Here is a 22,601-nt window from a genome sequence, read left to right on the forward strand (position 1 = left end):
GGTGAAACACAGACACAGAAAATAACTACCCACAACCCATAGTGAGAAAACCGGCTACCTAAGTATGATTCTCAATCAGAGACAACGATCGACAGCTGCCTCTGATTAAGAACCATACCAGGCCACACACAGAAATACAAACATAGAAAAACAACATAGAATGCCCACCCCAGCTCACGTCCTGACCAAACACAGAAATAGACAACCTAGACATAAAACATAGAAACATACAAAGCAAACTATGGTCAGAACGTGACACTTAGCCTCTAATTTTAACTAGTAACACCAACCAATGTTGCAACACAATATTGGAAGGGAAGGTGGCAAGATAAAGTTAGCTAACATTAGATAGGTAAACAGACAGTGTATGCAGCTAGTTAGCAAAACAGAATGCACAAATAACTAGGCTGGCTAGCAAGCCTAGATTGAACAGAACACATCTAGCTGCATTTCCTAAGTCTTTCATCAGATGTTGTTAAAATATATTCCGTCCAAATGAATCGGCAGGACTGTTTTCTCCTGCCGAGCCAATGCAATGGAGTGAAATGCGATTAGGTGCCCACTTCAGTCCCTGAAAACAAAGGGAAGAAAACAATTTGTTACATGTGTTCAGCTGGCTAGCAAATTCACCATTTCATGATTTTAAAACTGTACGGGTCTTCACAATTGACACATTGCTGAATCTATGATTAGTTAGTTTAGTTGTTCATCTCTAAACAGCCAATAAGCAGAATGAAATTGCCTGCTAGCTAGCTATCACATCCGACATGTTAGCTAACTTGACAACGGGCTGATAAACAACAGTTACTCAATTTTTTAATTCAAAATTCATATGAAAGTTTGTACATAATTTGGTTAATAAATAAACGTTATACTTACATTTTGAAGTTATTCCTTATTCTTCTGGAAAATGTTATCCCAAGCGGGGACTTCTGTCTGCCATTATTTTTTTGTTTTTGTTTTGAAAGTATATTGGAAAGTTTCTTAGTAGCAAGCTAACTTTTTAGTTTGGATCCCATGACACATTTGGCATCAGTTGCTGGGACTGCTACACTGTCCAGTGATCCTGCCAACCAAGGCCGGGTCTGAGGAGCTATTTGGCGTAGCAGCTAGCCTAGCTGCTAGCTAGCTGCCTATCAAGCTAGCAGGGTTTGTTGAGGGCTTGAACACAGCCCGCAACGTGGTTAGCCATTGTGGCTGGGACCGCGGATTGTCCCGGGTTTGTGGCTGTCTAGATCCCTGCTGTTTGTTGTTTTCAATGTTCCCTGTGACCTACCCTGTCGGAACTTCAAAGCCGGCGGGAATACTGTTGAGGACAGTGCTGTCTCTATATGACAGGGGAAGATTATTTTAAATTAACAAAATTAGTTCCACAAGAAGTTGTTACAACAACAATAAAATAGCTTCAAGTGTTTTGTCCAAATACTGGTCGATTCAACTAATAAAAAAAGAATGAACGACCTGACCAGAGAGGTCCAGGACCTGAAGAACCGTTTGCATTTCTCCCAGGGTCAGCTCGATGAGGTGAAACAGGAGAACGGCAAGATTTCGGCAATCTGTAAGTAATTGAGAGAGGACATCAGTTCTGTGAGTGAATCCATTATAACAATGACGGATACATCTCGAGGGACAATCAAGGCAAAACAACGGAATTGCAAAATCCTGAGATTCTGAGACCTAGACGGAGTCTGAGGACAAAGTGAGGGAAATGATTTCTGAGAAATTGATGATGGACCACTGGAAGATTGAGGTGGAGCCTGCCTACAGGACTGGAAAACCCACCACCGGCCCAGGTGACAGGCTGGGCCGGTGGTTGACCTATAGTGGTCAAGTTCCTGAGGTTCAAGGACAAGGTAGCTGTTATGGAAAGAGCCAAGAACTTGAGAGGAACGTACATATTCCTCAACGAGGACTATCCTGAAGCTGTGCGCCAGAAGAGGAAAGAACTTATCCCAGCCATGAAAGCTCCCAGAGCGCGTTGGGACATTGCTTACATCTGCTATGACAGGCTCATTGTCCACCCTCCCTCCCAGAAGCCTGGAAGGGATGAGAGAGCCAATCCTATGGGTTTGTAGCTTCAATCCCGCCTCTCTCTCTCTCTCACACACACACACACACACACACACACACACACACACACACACACACACACACACACACACACACACACACACACACACACACACACACACACACACACACACACACACACACACACACACACACACACACACCAATTGATTAATGGAGAGCTGAATGTATATATATTTTTTTGCCTTGTTTGCTCTTTTCCATATTATGTTTATCTCTAATAAGCTACCAAGGAAAGGGCTGAACATAGCCCATATTATTATATGTGACCTTAGAAATAAGGTTCATGAAATCAATTACTTAAAAAAAAGTAATTCAATAAAGTAAACTTTATTGAATATAAGAAACATACAATATACTTGCAGTGAAGCCGCTAAACAACTACATCATACCAGTCATCCAACAGATTCCCAATCAGAGCGACACACACACAAATAAATCATTCTCTCTACTATTATTCTGACATTTCACATTCTTAAAATAAAGTATTGATCCTAACTGACCTAAAACTGGGATTTTTTACTAGGATTAAATGCTAGGAATTGTGAAAAACCGAGTTTAAATGTATTTGGCAAAGGTGTATGTAAACTTCCGACTTCAACTGTACATGGTCACCTTTGTTTATAAGCCTTGGATTTCTAATCCTCTATTTTTGTTATTGGATCTGATTTTAATAGCCAGCATTTTGGTGGCCATAACAAATAGATAAGGTGACAGCAGACACCCTTGTTTAACTCCTCTTTTCAATTCAACACTTTCTGAGAATTAGCCATTATTTACTATATTACACCTGGGGTTGCTATACATTATTTTTACACATTTTATAAGAGAATTACCGAAATTGAAAAAATCCAGGCATTTATAAATAAAATCCAGTCTTACTTTATCAAATGCCTTTTCAAAATCCACTATAAATACCAGGCCTGGCTTCTTAGGCGTTTCATGATGTTCTATTATTTCTAGTAGTTGTCTTATATTATCTCCAATGTATTGTCCATGTAAAAAACCTGTCTGATCAGGATGAACAATACCTCGTAAAACCCTTTTAATTCTGAGCGCTAGTATTCTTGCATCACAACATTGAAGTGTAAGGGGCCTCCATTTTTTTTTAGATACACTGGGTCTTTATATTTGCCATCTGGGTCTTGTTTTAATAATAGAGAAATCAGACCTTCCTGCGGAGTACCTGACAGACTACCATTTCTATAGTAGTTAAAACAATCTAACAATGGAGCTTTTAGTATATCAAAAAAAGGCTCTACCTCTACCGGTATGTCATCAAGCCCTGGGGTTTTTCCAGACTGAAAGGATTTAATATCCTCAAAGTTATTCATCTGTAATTTGGCCTTCGCACAGATCTTTCTGTACTTTGTTAATTTTCAATTTTTTATATTATTTGGAAAGAATTCCTTACCGTAATCTTCATTCAGTGGGAGAGGATGAGACGGAAAAGAGAATGTCTGCCTAAAATAATTAGCTTCCTCTTTTAAAATATAATTCGGAGAATCATAGATGAGTCTGTCTTCAGTAACGAGTTTCTGGAAATTATTTTTGTTAGCATTCCTGTACTGGAGATTCAGGAAGACTTTTGTGCATTTTTCTCCATATTCCATCCAGTTTGCTTTATTTTTGTAATAGATTACATTAGATCGTTATTGAATAAGTTCCTCAAGTTCTTTTTGTTTTTCCTCTAACTTATTTTGTATATCTGTAGTATTGTTTTTATTGCTATTTACCTGTACTATTAGTTCATGGATTTCCCTTGTTAGTCTAGTCTCTTTAGCCAGAAACTGCTTTTATATTATTGATGAATATTGAGTTGAATGACCTCTAAAGGTACATTTAAAGGTATCCCAAACAATAAGGGGATTTGCTGAACCTATATTATACTGGAAAAATTCAGTTATAAATTATTTTGTCATAGTTAAAAATAAGTTGTCCTCCAGTAAACTATTTCCAATATCCCCGTCCACGTGGAAAATCTATAAGAGTTATGTGAATGACAATTTGATGATGATCTGAACGCATTCTGTCTCCTATTAAAACTTTTTTAACCTTTGACGCAAGAGAGAAAGAGACAAGAAAGTAGTCAAGACGACTAGCTTGATTAAGTCTCCTCCATGTATATCTCACTAGGTCGGGGTTTTCTAGTCTCCAAATATCCGCTATTTCTAATGTGTCCATAATATTTGTGATTTCCTTAAGGGCACGGTGATGATAGTTTGTAGAGTGATTACCTTTACGGTCCATTGAGGTACTTAACACTGTGTTATAGTCTCCTACCATAATGATTTGATAATTTGTTGCCTGTAAGTTTAATAAATTGGTTTAAATGTTTTCGAAGAAGTAATTATCATTCTGATTTGGACCATATAGATTAACGAGCAAAATCTATTTTTCATCAACTTTCATATTCAAAAGGATCCACCTTCCGTGCGAATCATTCCTGAATATTTGCACATTCAGTTCAAAATTTGTATGAATTAATATCATCACACCTTTTGAGTTCCTTTGTCCATGACAGAAAATTATTTCACCACCCCATTCGTTTTTCCACGCAACTTCATCTAAGGATGTAGAGTGAGTTTCCTGTAAACAGTATATGTTATATTCCTTTTCTTTTAGCCATGTAAAGACTGATGATCTTTTTTTATAATCTGCTAAACCGTTACAATTATAACTGGCTATACTTATTTCACCCCTTACCATGACTAGATACTATTCTCAGTCTAAATTGACCATAATTAGTGCTTGTAAAGTTACTGCCATCAGAGGTATTATGACGGTCAAAATTAGCTTTCAAATGTCTGATATTTAGAATTCGAGAAATAGGTTCTAGCAATATTTGTTTTATTCCCTTGCCTGTTTGCCTGTGAGCCAATGCCAGATGTTAGAAAATTGAGACAAGATATTATGTGTATGTAAATCTGAGTAGGTTGATGTGTATGATATTGGATGTGATTTAGTGAGAGTGTGTATGATGTCTGTATAAGAGTAAGACTATAATGTGTGATGTCCAAATAAATAATAACTCTGCCAATTTGCATGGTTGCGTGTCTATGTGTGTAACATGTAGTGCGTATAGCCTTAATATTCATGATGATAATTGTAATCCATATCGTATCAACGTCATAGTTTCCATAGCAATTGACGTTTGACATGATCATGAAAGAGACCTTGCATTACTCTAGAGACGGCTTCACTACAGTACAAATGTATTCCGTACAATATGTTATTATTCCCCAATGCCCCTATTCTGATATCTTCCCCTTGCTTGTTGTAAACATATATAAACTTGTAGACAAATACATAAGATAGACAAACAATAAAGACATTAAATTATAAAACAGTTCTCGACAATAGAGAGAGAGAGGGAGAGAGGAGAAGAGAAAAGAGAGAAAGAGAGAGTGAGATAAGAGAGCGAGATCAGGTGTGTGTATGTATAAATCCGTATGTGTAAGCAAGCATGAAATTGAGTACGTGTGTGTTTATATCCACTTCATAGTGTTCAGATATTTTTACAGTTCCCATACTTTCTTTTTTTCGTAACCTGAAGTCCCTGTAGAATTTAGTACAGCCATGGTGTTATGGAGCTGTCTCGGAATAGCTGTCCATCTATAAAGAGTTTGTCCACAATGAAAAAGGCACGCTTACCCTTCTCCCTTTGTTTCATTTGTACCAGATACAGTCTCTTACGACCATTGTTTATCTCCCTTGGAAATTGGTAATTGAGACCGAAGTTGGTCCCTTAAAGCTCCCTTCCCCTGCTTTTGATCAGCTCCTTTTGTTGGTGGTGTTCACATTTTGCGATGATCGGTCGGGGACTCTTGGTCTTGTCGCTCTGAGCTCAGTCTGTGTACTCGGTGGAAAGCCACCTTGTTTACAGTCTCTATAGGAAGTTTCAAGGTGGATTGCACAAATTCTCTGATCACGCCCTCTGGATTATTGGATGCGTCCTCAGGAATCACAGAATTTTGGGGGATTTTCATGCATGCTACAACTTTGTATGTCTAGTAGCGACTCCTTCATCACCCTGTTTTCCCTGAGTAGACAATCCATGTTGGAATCGTGGATTTTTACCTTGGCTGTGAGTGTCTTGTGTTCTCCTTGGAGTGAGAATTTCACTTTGGCTAAACTCCAAACTCCCCCTCAGCCCTGCTACCTCCTCACACAACTTTTCCAGTGTTGCATGGATTCCAGCCAGAGCACTAGCTTCTACTTCAACGGTAAGTAAATCGTCCGTGTCTGTAGATTAATCTGCTTTTCTTTTTTTCCAGGTTAAAGTTCTTTTGTGAGGTAGTTGGATCTTTCCATGATCAAGTATGTTGTTCCTCCATAGCGTAAAGCTGTTGGTACTCGTCGATTTCCCTCAGGATCTCCTTAGTATCCAGGTTGGCTCTTTACAACAACCAGTTGCTTTATGAAAAGATAACAATGAGTCTTTCCCACGACGACGACGACAGGTGTCTGTCATACAGCCAGCTAGCACTCGCGGAATCCACACAAAAAAATGGAACACAAACTTGCATTCCCAGCTGTAAAGGCTAACCGCGTCATGGAATCCTTAGCAACAAAACTTTAGTTCTGATTAAAATCGATTTAATGATTAAAAAAATATATATAAACAACAAACCGAGTGTAGACAGTACAATGTTTTGTTACGCACTCTGATGACGTGTATGCGGCTCTAAACGTTTGGTCTTTCTAGAGACCCCCCCAAAAATCTACTTGCTAACATCAGATAACATTCATATATTAGCCATTTCTGAGACTCACTTAGATAATTAATTTGATGATACAGCAGTAGCAATACAAGGATATAACATCTATAGAAGAGACAGAAACGCTTATGGGGGAGGTGTTGCTTAATATATATATATTCAGAGCCATATCCCTGTAATACTAAGAGAAGATCTTATGTCAAGTGTTATGAAGTGTTGTGGTTGCAGGTTCACTTGGCACATCTAAACAATTTTCTTTTGGGGGTGTTGCTATAGGCCACCAAGTGCTAACAGTCAGTATCAAAATAATATGTGTGAAATGCTTGATAGTGTATGTGATGTAAACAGAGAGGTCTAGTTTCTTGGGGACCTGAATATTGACTGGTTTTCATCAAGGTGTCCACTGAAGAGGAAGCATCACTGTAACCAGTGCCTGTAATCTGGTTCAGTTTTTTAATCAACCTACCAGGGTGTTTACAAACATTACAGAGACAATATTATCCACATGTATTGATCACATTTTTACTAATACTGTAGAACTTTGTTCTAAAGCTGTATCCGTACCCATTGGATGCGGTGATCACAATATTGTGGCTATATCCAGGAAAGCCAAAGTTTCAAAAGCTGGGTCTAAAATAGTGTAGAAGAGATCATACAAAATATTTTGCTGTGACTCTTATGTGGGTGAAGTTAAAAATATTTGTTGGTCTGATGTGATTAATAAGGAGCATCCAGACGCTGCACTTGATGAATTTATGAAATTGCTTCTTCCAATTATTGATAAACATGCACCTGTTAAGAAACTGACTGTTAGAACTGTTAAGGCTCCATGGATTGATGAGGAAATTAAAAACGGGATGGTTGAAAGAGATGGGGCAAAGGTTTGACTAATAAGTCCGGCTGCACGACTTACTGCAAATTGAGAAATGATGTGACTAAACTCAACAACAAAAAAGAAGAAACTGTATTATGAAGCCAAGATCAATGATATAAAAAACTTGAGTAGTTTAAATGAAATTATGGGCAGAAAGACAAATTCAAGTCCATATTTTATCGAATCAGATGGCGTATTCATCACAAAACCATTTGATATTGCCAATTATTTGAATGATTACTTAATTGGCAAAGTGGGCAAACTTAGGCAGGAAATGCCAACAACGAACAGTGAGCCATCGTATTCTTGCATAAAAAAAAAAAAATAATGAAAGAAAAGTTACTGCAAGTTTGAACAGAGCGGCACGTCTTCCTCGTCATTGTAACCAGAGGGCTGATATAAATACTATGCAGCCAGTCTCTCTTGGCTAAGAGTTGAGGAGAGACTGACTGCATCACTTCTTCTTTTTATAAGAAACATTAACATGTTGATAAATCCCAAATAGTTTGCATAGTCAACTTACACACAGCTCTGACACACACACTTACCCCACCAGACATGCCACCATATCTGGAGGTATTTTCACAGTCCCCAAATCCAGAACAATTTCAAGAAAGCGTACAGTATTACATAGAGCCATTGTTGCAAGGAACTCCATTCCATCTCATATTGCTCAAATGAACAGCAAATAAATAAATAAATACAATTATTGAAGTTGTTCTGTCCTTGAGCTGTTCTTGTCTATTAATGTTATTTATTAAGTCATGTTTCATGTTTTGTGTGGACCCCAGGAGGAGTAGCTGCTGCTTTTGCAACAGCTAATGGGGATCCTAATAAAATACCAAATACCTGGTGCAGGATACATGGGATTGGGTCATGGCAATTTTGACGTCCTGCCTACGAATTCCTCAAAAGGCAGCAGCATTATAACTGATGTCTCGTTAAACAATCAATACGCACTAAATTCACCCGCACAGCTGATCTCAATTGCAACCATTATTGGTCACCCCATTACCGATCTCTAAAAGATGATGTCGGTGTCCTGCTTGCAACAAAAGTCTTTCATGGCTGCCCTCTAATTGGTATTTTCATCGCAACAACTTAGTCCATTTTGAACAGGCTAAGGGCGATTTATGTATTTGACAAGCATTCCGTGCAATAGAAATAAAGTATTTAATTGTTTACCACAGCAAATCTACTGTTAGTGTAATGTACTGACTAATTATTTTATTTGTGTCCTATTTATGTTAAACAAGTGTCTGGTACGGTCAGATTTTTAAAATCAAGATCGGGGGTAAAATAACCCTGGACTGTCCATATTTGAAATGTATAACTACATCAAATCAATCAGGTGATTGAGTTACTTGTGCCAAAAGGGCGTGGGGACAGAATCAAACCCACGCTGAGACATTAGGCCTATATGTGTGCGCTGAAGGCAGCGGCCCTAACCACTAGACCACCCAGGCCACAATTGAACAACATTGACAGTTCATTCGTAACCTTAGGATCCACTAGACCCCTCAAACTCTACTCTGGATCTCGAAGCCAGTTCCACTGCATTTTTCTATTGTTCCCCTCTAATCAGGGACTGATTTAGACCTGGGACTCCAGGTGTGTGCAATTATCAGGTAAAATAGACAACCAGCAGGCTCCGGACTTCGTAGGGTAAGAGTTGAATACCCCTGCACTAGACACTTGTATGTAGTAGCCTAGTGGAGACAAATATCTATCTTGTGTTATTAAGCTATATAAAATGACGGTTGTTGATGTGTATGGTTGCATTTCAGATAGATTTTTGTACATTTTAATGTTTGCAGTAATAGGATCAAGGCCTAGCATTTGAGCGAGTCAGAGAGAACATTATTTTAATAGCAAGCCCTGATCCCAATTACTCAACTGCCCCCTGCATGGACAGAAAGAGAACTGCTCATTTTTAGCCACTCACGAGGGTCAGTTGAATTCCCTGATGCATCAGGAAAATTCTCTGCGACAAAAAGTGATCAAGATAAGATCCAACATCTGTACCATGCAGGGTGTGTACTTGTACATTAAGCTGCCTCACGCTACAGAAACAGGAGATAGGTTCCTGCTCGTATGAGCGGTTTCAGCTCGCACTAGCCAAAGGCTACTTTAATTACTTACTTTACTTTTGGAAACATCAAATTAAACTCGCTCTCATCTGGTTTCATCAAGTTTATGCTGAATGTTTCCATGATAACTATGCCAAAGTGTCACGGCCGTCAAAGAGAGGAGACCAAGGCGCAGCGTGATGTGAATACATTCTTCTTTAATAAAACGAAGAACACTTAAACAAACTAACAAAACGAACATGAAGCTATAATAACAGAGTGCTGACATGCAACTACACATAGACAACTACCCACAAAACCTAAATGGAAAATGGCAACCTAAATAGGATCCCCAATCAGAGACAACGATAAACAGCTGCCTCTGATTGGGAACCAATTCAGGCCACCATAAACCTACATTACCTAGACATACAAAATCCCCATAGATAAACAAAAACCCTAGACAAGACAAAAACACACATACCTACCCTCGTCACACCCTGACCTGACCAAAATAATACAGAAAATATAGAAAACTAAGGTCAGGGCGTGACAGTACCCCCCCCAAAGGTGCGGACTCCGGCCACAAAACCTGAACCTATAGGGGAGGGTCTGGGTGGGCATTTCTCCGCGGTGGCGGCTCTGGTGAGGGACATAGACCCCGCTCCACCTCTGGGTTGGCCCACTTAGGTGGCGCCTCTAGAGTGGGGACCCTCGCCGCCGACCCCGGACTGGGGACTCTCGTAGCGGGCGGGCCCCGGACTGGGGACCCTCATAGCGGGCTCCGGACTGGAGGGCGTCTCTGGAAGCTCCGGACTGAAGGGCGCCCTCTGGAAGCTCCGGACTGAAGGGCGCCCTCTGGAAGCTCCGGACTGAAGGGCGCCCTCTGGAAGCTCCGGACTGAAGGGCGCCCTCTGGAAGCTCCGGACTGAAGGGCGCCCTCTGGAAGCTCCGGACTGAAGGGCGCCCTCTGGAAGCTCCGGACTGAAGGGCGCCCTCTGGAAGCTCCGGACTGAAGGGCGCCCTCAGGAAGCTCCGGACTGAAGGGCGCCCTCTGGAAGCTCCGGACTGAAGGGCGCCCTCTGGAAGCTCCGGACTGAAGGGCGCCCTCTGGAAGCTCCGGACTGAAGGGCGCCCTCTGGAAGCTCCGGACTGAAGGGCGCCCTCTGGAAGCTCCGGACTGAAGGGCGCCCTCTGGAAGCTCCGGACTGAAGGGCGCCCTCTGGAAGCTCCGGACTGAAGGGCGCCCTCTGGAAGCTCCGGACTGAAGGGCGCCCTCTGGAAGCTCCGGACTGAAGGGCGCCCTCTGGAAGCTCCGGACTGAAGGGCGCCCTCTGGAAGCTCCGGACTGAAGGGCGCCCTCTGGAAGCTCCGGACTGAAGGGCGCCCTCTGGAAGCTCCGGACTGAAGGGCGCCCTCTGGAAGCTCCGGACTGAAGGGCGCCCTCTGGAAGCTCCGGACTGAAGGGCGCCCTCTGGAAGCTCCGGACTGAAGGGCGCCCTCTGGAAGCTCCGGACTGAAGGGCGCCCTCTGGAAGCTCCGGACTGAAGGGCGCCCTCTGGAAGCTCCGGGCTGGAGGCCCCCGTCGGAGGATTCGTGCCATGTCCCACCCCTGGAGGCTTCTTGCCATGGATCTTCACTGGAGGCTTCTTGCCATGACTCCTCACTGGAGGCTTTGTGCCATGGATCACCACTGGAGGATTCTTGCCATGGATCATCACTGGAGGCTTCTTGCCATGGATCATCACTGGAGGCTTCTTGCCATGGATCATCACTGGAGGCTTCGTGCCATGGATCACCACTGGAGGCTTCGTGCCATGGATCACCACTGGAGGCTTCGTGCCATGGATCACCACTGGAGGCTTCTTGCCATGGATCATCACTGGAGGCTTCTTGCCATGGATCATCACTGGAGGCTTCTTGCCATGGATCATCACTGGAGTGGAGAGACACACAGGAGGCCTGGCTCTGGGAGCAGGCACAGGACTCACCAGGCTGGGGAGACATGCAGGAGGGTTAGTTCTTAGCACAGGCACAGGACTCACCAGGCTGGGGAGACATGCAGGAGGCCTTGTCTTTGGCCGAGGCACCGGATACACTGGGCCGTGGAGGCGCACTGGAGGTCTCGAGCTAAGAGCCTGCACAACCCGTCCTGGCTGGATGGTGACTTTGGCCCTGCACGTGCGGGGCGCAGGCACAGGATGCACTGGGCTGTGCAGACGCACTGGAGACACAGTGTGCAGAGCCGGCGCAGGATATCCTGGGCCGTAGAGACGTACTGGAGGTCTGGAGAGCAGGGCCGGCACAATCCTTCCTGGCTGGATGCTCACCCTAGCCCGGCAGATGCGGGGAGCTGGGATGTAGCGCACCGGGCTAAGAACGCGTACTGGAGACACCGTGCGCTCCACCGCTTAACACGGTGCCTGACCAGTACGACGCCCGACACGGTAAGCACGGGGAGTTGGCTCAGGTCTCCAACCTGACTCAGCCACCACACTCCCCGTGTGCCCCCCACCCCCCCATTTTTTGGGGGGGCTGCCTCTCGGGCTTCCTTGCCAGCCGTGTTCCCTCATAACGCCGGTTCCCTTTTCCTGCTGCCTCCGCTCTCCTGGCTGCCTCCACCTGTTCCCATGGGAGGCGATCCCTTCCGGCCAGGATCTTCTCCCATGTGTAGGATCCCTTGCCGTACAGGATGTCCTGCCATGTCCAGTCCTCTCTTCCACGCTGCTTGGTCCTTTGGTGGTGGGTAGTTCTGTCACGGCCGTCAAAGAGAGGAGACCAAGGTGCAGCGTGATGTGAATACATTCTTCTTTAATAAAACGAAGAACACTTATTAAACAAACTAACAAAACAACAAAACGAACGTGCAGCTATAATAACAGAGTGCTGACATGCAACTACACATAGACAACTACCCACAAAACCTAAATGGAAAATGGCAACCTAAATAGGATCCCCAATCAGAGACAACGATAAACAGCTGCCTCTGATTGGGAACCAATTCAGGCCACCATAAACCTACATTACCTAGACATACAAAATCCCCCATAGATAAACAAAAACCCTAGACAAGACAAAAACACACATACCCACCCTCGTCACACCCTGACCTGACCAAAATAATACAGAAAATATAGAAAACTAAGGTCAGGGCGTGACACAAAGCCCCTTCATACACTGAGGTGAGTGTGCGTTAAGAGCAATCAGCAATTGATACATCCATTTTTAGACTTATAAATGAATTATATTTAACCATTGATTCTTGCAGAATATTACTTATAAATAAAAATGCCTCATGAGCTTAGTTCAACTGTCGTACCCCATCAGAACCCAAAATATGAGCTGTTTTACTACAATGTTTGTAAACAAAGTAAATGAAAGCAAACACTGTATTAGATAAAAAACATGGTTAAAACTAATTTTGATATCATGGATGGTCAGTCCTTGCATCCATAGCTCTGTCTTGGAATTTGAGAGTGGTTATGGGATGGTTTCTCCAGCCCCATCCCCCCTACTATATACCGGAACAGTGTTGTTGTTTCAACTTCTGATTGCTGCTTTACCTGTGATTAATGTTTGTTCACCTGTAGCCCACCTGCAGGCCTCTCATCAGTCAAACTATCTATTGTGCTCCAACAGGCTGTTTTGGTATTTTATTAGGATCCCTATTAGCTGTTGCAAAAGCAGCAGCTACTCTTCCTGGGGTCCACACAAAACATGAAACATAATACAGAATGACATAATACAGAACATCATTAGACAAGAACAGCTCAAGGACAGAACTATATACATTTTTAAAAAGGCACACATAGCCTTCATATCAATGCATACACACAAACTATCTAGGTCAAATAGGGGAGAGGCGTTGTGTACCACGAGGTGTTGCTTTATCTGTTTTTTGAAACCAGGTTTGCTGTTTATTTGAGCAATAGGAGATGGAAGGAAGTTCCATGCAATAAGGGCTCTATATAATACAGTACGTTTTCTTGAATTTGTTCTGGATTTGGGGACTGTGAAAAGACCTCTGGTGGCATGTCTGGTGGGATAAGTGTGTGTGTCAGAGCTGTGTGTAAGTTGACTATGCAAACAATTTGGAATTTTCAACACATTAATATTTCTTATAAAAATAAGTGATGCAGCCAGTCTCTCCTCAACTCTTAGCCAAGAGAGACCGGCATGCATAGTATTTATATCAGCCCTCTGATTACAATTACAATCTGGGCCAGCTGCAGCTTAACAAGGTCTTTCCTTGCTGCACTGGACCACACGACTGGACAAAAATCAGGATTAGACAAAACTAGAGTCTGCAGAACTTGCTTTTTGGAGTGTGGTGTCAAAAAAGCAGAGCATCTCTTTATTATGGCTAGACATCTCCCCATCTTTGCAACCACTGAATAGCAAACTGTTGTTTGTGTTTTGACCATGACAGTTTACAATCTGAGGTAACGCCAAGTAATTTAGTTTCCTCAACTTGTTCAACAGCCACACCATTCATTACCAGATTCAGCTGAGGTCTAGCACTTAAGGAATGATTTGTACCAAATACAATGCTCTTCGTTTTAGAGATGTTCAGGACCAGTTTATTACTGGCCACCCATTCCATAACAGACTGCAACTCTTTGTTAAGGGTTTCAGTGACTTCATTAGCTGTGGTTGCTGATGTGTATATGGTTGAATCATCAGCATATATGGACACACATGCTTTGTTTAATGCCAGTGGCAGGTCATTGGTAAAAATAGAAAAAGAGTAGAGGGCCTAGAGAGCTGCCCTGCGGTACACCACACTTTACATGTTTGACATTAGAGACGCTTCCATTAAAGAAAACCCTTTAAGTTATATTAGATAGATAGCTCTGAATCCAAGATATGGCTGAAAAGCCATACACTTACGTTTTCCACAACAACAATAATATCAAAGGCTGCACTGAAATCAGTAGAGTCAGCTGGCTATAGAATCAGCTACCATCCTCCGTAGCTTTCCATCTAAGTTGTCAATGCCAGGAGGTTTGTCATTATTGATCGTTAACAACAAACAAAAAAATCCACCTTTTCCACACTAACTTCAAACTTGCACTGCTTTTGCACTGTATCAATCCATGGAGCCTTAACAGTTCTAACAGTCAGTTTCTTAACAGGTGCATGTTAATCAATAATTGGAAGAAGCAATTTCATAAATTCATCAAGTACAGCGTCTGGATGCTCCTCATTAATCACATCAGACCAACAAATATTTTTAACATAATCCACATAAGAGTCACAGCAAAATATTTTGTATGATCTCTTATACACTATACACGATCATGTTGATATTAGTCATACTGATTTATCTGACTGGAATATTACAATAACATTATGGTTTCTAGAGTTCCACTCTGTTCCTCCTGATGTTGAGAAATGACTGAATACGCACACACCCCACACACACACAAGCATACATGTCCACACAAGCACCTACACACGCACAACACACACACACTCACCGCTGTGGACAGTCTGGAAGCCAGTGTCATCTCCAGGTTGCCCTTTAACCCCAGCAGCGCTGGGACCAGGATGAAGACCTCCGTCACCTCTGTAAACACCGTCCAGTGCTGCAAAGCAAGAACACAACACACAGTTACACAACAAAACAATACAACACGCTGTCAACTACACATCAGGTTCCTGAATGCTCTTAATATTTACATTCAAACAAAAATAACCTTCAATTCAATTATCATGATAAAACAGTTATCGTGATACAGTTATCACTGAGTTATTATGATACAAAATCGTATTACGTTCTCAACCCAACAGCATATCACATTGGGCATTTCTGAGGTCGACAATGTCTTGTTGACATTGAGTTTCAACTTGATTCAGTCTGAAACCTGATCTCTGCCTTTTCTCAGTGACATGCTATCTGTTCAGATCGTGTTGGAATCATAATCATATTCACTCTGGAGAGGAGCAAGGTCATTTTGACCTTACACTGTAACCATTCACCACCCTCTTTCTGTCACTTCTCTCTCCCTCTCTTCTCTAAACATCCACCCACTCCTTATCTATCCCTCTCCTCTCTCTCTTCCCCTGCCCTTTCTCGCCGTTCTCCCTTTCTTCAACAACACTATAATAAAACACTGTAACAAGATTTATTTGATTGATATCACCTTTCATACAGTACTTGCAGCCCACATAGTTTTTACTGTAACCCTCCATCTGCCTGCTAGCTCTTGTGCGGAGGCAGAGAGCTAGCAGGCAGATTGGCAAAGAGGAAGAGAGTATTTAAATGCCTCTGTTACCTCTCCACAGTGAACGACTTTGCCCCAGACTAAGTCAGCCAGGAGCAAGGCCAGCTAAATCTAAAGGGTAATTTAGATATGCTGTAGGGCCTGGGATGGGAGACATCAGAGAAAATGAATAAATTACAAATGCTCACGCTCACGCAGCTGAGTTGCTGTAGAATCAAATGGAAATTCACAGTTGATGACTCTGTGGTCCTGGAGCTGATTACTGGCTGATTACTGGTCTCTATGAGTCCCTGAACTGATGACTGTGGTAAAGTGCCTCTCTGATGTTTCTCCATTAGCCCAGTGCAGTGGCAGGAGCAGCAAAGTGGAACAGAGGATAGACTGGGCTAGTGCATAAGGATGAGGATGATTTTGGGGTACACGGCTAAGGAATGACTGGGTTAGACTCACTACAAGGTTGGGGAAGTGGTACAAGCTTGGGGTTGGGGCTGATGTATAAAGCTGGGGATTGGAGCTGGAGTATAAGGCTGGGGACATTAATCCATCAACTGAGAAAGCGCTTGCCTTCAGAGTCAGTCCCACCTGCCCCCAGCACTTGCAGCTCATCTCTCAGCCCACAGCTAAATCAATACTGAGAAGGCTGTAGGGGAGAGGAATAACAGCTAGATAACGTTATCCTGCCTACAGATCCCTACAGTGAGAAATAGCAGTGTTTCATCAGCAGTCTGGGTGGAGGTGATAGCACTGTTAACCTCCTCTCTGTCTGTCAGCAGCCTGGGCTCTTTAAAACGGTTGACTCTACAGGGACCCCACCACCCCACCTTCTGGCCCTCTCCCACCCCAGCTCTGGTTAGCCAACCACCCTAACCCACTTCTCTCTCTCTCTCTTCTATTAAACTACCTCTTTCATCCCTCCCTTTTCCTTTCCCAACTTTCACCCTGTCCTCCTCTCTCTACTCTCCTCTCCAGCTGTTATATATGTTGTTGTCTCCAATGGAACAGTGGAGCCCAGCCATCAACACCTCACCCCCCAACGACCAGCCCCAGTTCTGCAAACTCTGTGGACAGTCAGTCAGTATCATGGTGTATCAAGAGGAAAGGAACGCAGCCCCGTTTGCCCAGTGTTGCTCATGTGGAGTGTTTCCTCTGGAAATGTTATTAGCAGTGGGAGGAGGGGGTTCACCGGGCATGCCCCCCATGATAATTATTTTGTAGAAGATCTGGTGACTTTTTAAAAGGATATTCTTCCCATTATTTTGGTTTGTGGGCCCCCTAAAGCTGCCGAGCATATGAACATGTTGTAAGCCATGGCAAAATGCTAAATGTTTTGAATGACAGGAAATTAGCTTTAAAACTGCAAAAAAAATCTGACTTTGCACAGGTTCAACACTGCTTGCGAGCTGGGGGTTGAGGGGGAGGGGGGAGCGTTGAGGTGGTTGGGTGATACTTGACTAGTACAGTGTTGAGACTTGACTAGGTGAGGGGTGAGGTCAGAAGAGAAGGAATTACAAAAGTTCCTAATATGTATTGCGAACCAGTGACGGGCTTGCTGTCTCTCTGGGTCTGACTAGCACGCTGTCTCGAGGACAGTGCACTGTTTCGTGCACAGGCAGGTTTGACTGTCACGGTGGCACAAAGAGCTAAATAACATTTAGAACGGTGTTGTACCCAAACAGAGCTAAATAACCTTTAGAACGGTGTTGTACCCAAACAGAGCTAAATAACCTTTAGAACGGTGTTGCACCCAAACAGAGCTAAATAACCTGTAGAACGGTGTTGTACCCAAACAGAGCTAAGTAACATGTAGAACGGTGTTGCATCCAAACAGAGCTAAATAACATGTAGAACGGTGTTGTACCCAAACAGAGCTAAATAACATGTAGAACGGTGTTGTACCCAAACAGAGCTAAATAACATGTAGAACGGTGTTGTACCCAAACAGAGCTAAATAACATGTAGAACGGTGTTGTACCCAAACAGAGCTAAATAACCTTTAGAACGGTGTTGCACCCAAACAGAGCTAAATAACATTTAGAACGGTGTTGTACCCAAACTGTCACGTTCCTGACCTGTTTTCTGTTAATTTTGTATGTGTTTAGTTGGTCAGGGCGTGAGTTGGGGTGGGCATTCTATGTTTTGTGTTTCTATGTTTAGGTCAGGTGTAATTAGCCTTATATGGTTCTCAATCAGGGACAGGTGTTTGACGTTTCCTCTGATTGAGAACCATATAAAGGTAGGCTGTTCACACTGTTTGTTTGTGGGTGATTGTCTTCCGTGTCTGTGTATGTTGCACCATACGGGACTGTTTCGGTTTGTTCGTTCGTTTGATGTAGTCTGTTCCTGTTCGTGAGTTCTTCGTGTATTTATGTAAGTTCCATGTTCAGGTCTGTCTACGTCGTTTTGTTATTTTGTAGTTTGTTGAAGTGTTTTCGGGTTTTCGTCTTTTCTTTAATAAACTTCATTATGTCAAAGTATCACGCTGCGCTTTGGTCCAATCCCTACTCCTCCTCTTCTTCCGAAGAGGAGGAGGACATCCGTTACACAAACAGAGCTAAATAACATTTAGAACGGTGTTGTACCCAAACAGAGCTAAATAACATTAAGAACGGTGTTGCACCCAAACAGAGCTAAATAACATTTAGAACGGTGTTGCACCCAAACAGAGCTAAATAACATGTAGAACGGTGTTGTACCCAAACAGAGCTGAATAACATTTAGAACGGTGTTGTACCCAAACAGAGCTAAATAACATTTAGAACGGTGTTGTACCCAAACAGAGCTAAATAACATTTAGAACGGTGTTGCACCCAAACAGAGCTAAATAACATGTAGAACGGTGTTGCACCCAAACAGAGCTAAATAACATGTAGAACGGTGTTGTACCCAAACAGAGCTAAATAACATGTAGAACGGTGTTGTACCCAAACAGAGCTAAATAACATGTAGAACAGTGTTGTACCCAAACAGAGCTAAATAACATTTAGAACGGTGTTGTACCCAAACAGAGCTGAATAACATGTAGAACGGTGTTGTACCCAAACAGAGCTAAATAACATTTAGAACGGTGTTGTACCCAAACAGAGCTAAATAACATTTAGAACGGTGTTGCACCCAAACAGAGCTAAATAACATGTAGAACGGTGTTGCACCCAAACAGAGCTAAATAACATGTAGAACGGTGTTGTACCCAAACAGAGCTAAATAACATGTAGAACGGTGTTGTACCCAAACAGAGCTAAATAACATGTAGAACAGTGTTGTACCCAAACAGAGCTAAATAACATGTAGAACGGTGTTGTACCCAAACAGAGCTAAATAACATGTAGAACCGTGTTGCACCCAAACAGAGCTAAATAACATGTAGAACGGTGTTGTACCCAAACAGAGCTGAATAACATTTAGAACGGTGTTGTACCCAAACAGAGCTAAATAACATTTAGAACGGTGTTGCACCCAAACAGAGCTAAATAACATGTAGAACGGTGTTGCACCCAAACAGAGCTAAATAACATGTAGAACGGTGTTGTACCCAAACAGAGCTAAATAACATTTAGAACGGTGTTGCACCCAAACAGAGCTAAATAACATGTAGAACGGTGTTGTACCCAAACAGAGCTAAATAACATGTAGAACGGTGTTGCACCCAAACAGAGCTAAATAACATGTAGAACGGTGTTGTACCCAAACAGAGCTAAATAACATTTAGAACGGTGTTGTACCCAAACAGAGCTAAATAACATGTAGAACGGTGTTGTACCCAAACAGAGCTAAATAACATGTAGAACGGTGTTGTACCCAAACAGAGCTAAATAACATGTAGAACGGTGTTGTACCCAAACAGAGCTGAATAACATTTAGAACGGTGTTGTACCCAAACAGAGCTAAATAACATTTAGAACGGTGTTGTACCCAAACAGAGCTAAATAACATTTAGAACGGTGTTGTACCCAAACAGAGCTAAATAACCTGTAGAACGGTGTTGTACCCAAACAGAGCTAAATAACATTTAGAACGGTGTTGCACCCAAACAGAGCTAAATAACATTTAGAACGGTGTTGTACCCAAACAGAGCTAAATAACATTTAGAACGGTGTTGTACCCAAACAGAGCTAAATAACATGTAGAACGGTGTTGTACCCAAACAGAGCTGAATAACATGTAGAACAGTGTTGCACCCAAACAGAGCTAAATAACATGTAGAACGGTGTTGTACCCAAACAGAGCTAAATAACATGTAGAACAGTGTTGCACCCAAACAGAGCTAAATAACATGTAGAACAGTGTTGCACCCAAACAGAGCTAAATAACATGTAGAACGGTGTTGTACCCAAACAGAGCTAAATAACATGTAGAACAGTGTTGTACCCAAACAGAGCTAAATAACATGTAGAACGGTGTTGTACCCAAACAGAGCTAAATAACATGTAGAACGGTGTTGTACCCAAACAGAGCTAAATAACATGTAGAACGGTGTTGTACCCAAACAGAGCTAAATAACATTTAGAACGGTGTTGTACCCAAACAGAGCTAAATAACATTTAGAACGGTGTTGTACCCAAACAGAGCTAAATAACTTTTAGAACGGTGTTGTACCCAAACAGAGCTAAATAACATGTAGAACAGTGTTGTACCCAAACAGAGCTAAATAACATTTAGAACGGTGTTGCACCCAAACAGAGCTAAATAACATGTAGAACAGTGTTGTACCCAAACAGAGCTAAATAACATGTAGAACGGTGTTGTACCCAAACAGAGCTAAATAACATGTAGAACGGTGTTGTACCCAAACAGAGCTAAATAACATGTAGAACGGTGTTGCACCCAAACAGAGCTAAATAACATGTAGAACGGTGTTGTACCCAAACAGAGCTAAATAACATTTAGAACGGTGTTGCACCCAAACAGAGCTAAATAACATTTAGAACGGTGTTGTACCCAAACAGAGCTAAATAACATTTAGAACGGTGTTGCACCCAAACAGAGCTAAATAACATTTAGAACGGTGTTGCACCCAAACAGAGCTAAATAACATTTAGAACGGTGTTGTGCACAGACAGATTATCAAAAGTACTGCATGTTTGGTAGAAATACTATGATGTTAAAAAATGTATTATATTTAAAAACATTGCAGATTTTACCATGGCGCAGTTCGACAGCTAAATGAATGCAGCAGAAACACTGCTCATATGAAACTGCTGTGTATATATGTACACTTTGTACAGGCAGGATTCCAAACCCAGCAGCATAAAACACAAACACAGTTGATGACTGTGCACTGGCACCAATGGTTGGAACACATATGACATTACAGGCAGTCACACTGATGGCACACAGCAGTGTTTCTCCTAGATTATTTTCCTAGGGGGGAGCCCCTGGGCCAATAATGCTGGTTGCTAACAACAAAAATATTCAATTTAAATTAATTATCACTTAATGCTTTCAGGCAGACAGCCACAAATCTTGGAGGGGAAGGGGGACCATGCCTAAGTAATGTTAAGGGAAAAATTGAGTCATAGCAACTCACATTATGTCAGTGACCTCCAATACTGAAGAGTACAAAGAATGTTCCTGAAAGTTCTAAAGCCTCCGATGGACACTAAGTGAAAGATTAGCCTAGGCTTCAAATCAAATCAAATTTTATTTGTCACATACACATGGTTAGCAGATGTTAATGCGAGTGTAGGGAAATGCTTGTGCTTCTAGCTCCGTCAGCGCAGTAATATCTAACAAGTAATCTAACAAATTCACAACAACTACCTTATACACACAAATGTCAAGGGATGGAATAAGAAAATGTACATATAATTATATGGATGAGCGATGGCCGTGCGGCATATGCAAGATGCAATAGACGGTATGAAATACAGTATATACAAGTGAGATGAGTAATGTAGGATATGTAAACATTATTAAAGTGGCATTATTTAAAGTGACTAGTGACACCTTTATTAAATCCATTTATTAAAGTGACCAGTGATTTGGGTCGGTATGTTGGCAGCAGCCTCTCTATGTTAGCGATGGCTGTTTAACAGTCTGATGGCCTTGAGATAGAAGCTGTTTTTCAGTCTCTCGGTCCCAGCTTTGATGCACCTGTACTGACAGCGTGGTAAACAGGCAGTGGCTCGGGTGGTTGTTGTCCTTGATGATCTTTTTGACCTTCCTGTGACATCGGGTGCTGTAGGTGTCCTGGACGGCAGGTAGTTTGCCCCCGGTGATGCGTTGTGCAGACCGCACAACCACACCCTCTGGAGAGCCTTGAGGTTGAGGGCGGTGCAGTTGCCGTACCAGATAGTGATACAGCTCGACAGGATGCTCTCGATTGTGCATCTGTAAAAGTTTGTGAGGGTTTTAGGTGGCAAGCCACATTTCTTCAGCCTCCTAAGGTTGAAGAGGCGCTGTTGTGCCTTCTTCACCACACTGTCTGTGTGGGTGGACCATTTTAGTTTGTCCGTGATGTGTACGCCGAGGAACTTTCCTCCTTCTCCACTACTGTCCCGTCGATGTGGATAGGGGGGTGCTCCCTCTGCTGTTTCCTGACGTACACAATCATCTCCTTTGTTTTGTTGATGTTGAGTGAGAGGTTGTTTTCCTGACACCACACGCCGAGTGCCCTCACCTC

The 22,601-nt window shown here is 42.5% G+C and overlaps 1 protein-coding gene across 1 annotated transcript in view; it reads right to left on the minus strand.

The window, feature by feature from the left end:
• LOC120065155 (solute carrier family 41 member 1-like) overlaps positions 1 to 22,601 on the minus strand; it is a 60,704-nt gene that overhangs the window by 18,460 nt on the left and 19,643 nt on the right. Inside the window, exon 3 of the mRNA XM_039015926.1 lies at positions 15,236 to 15,343. Within this exon, the coding sequence (XP_038871854.1) occupies positions 15,236 to 15,343 (108 nt within the window). The remainder of the gene's footprint in view (positions 1 to 15,235; positions 15,344 to 22,601) is intronic.

This window comes from Salvelinus namaycush, chromosome 20, assembly GCF_016432855.1.
Source record: "Salvelinus namaycush isolate Seneca chromosome 20, SaNama_1.0, whole genome shotgun sequence".
NCBI lineage: Eukaryota > Metazoa > Chordata > Actinopteri > Salmoniformes > Salmonidae > Salvelinus > Salvelinus namaycush.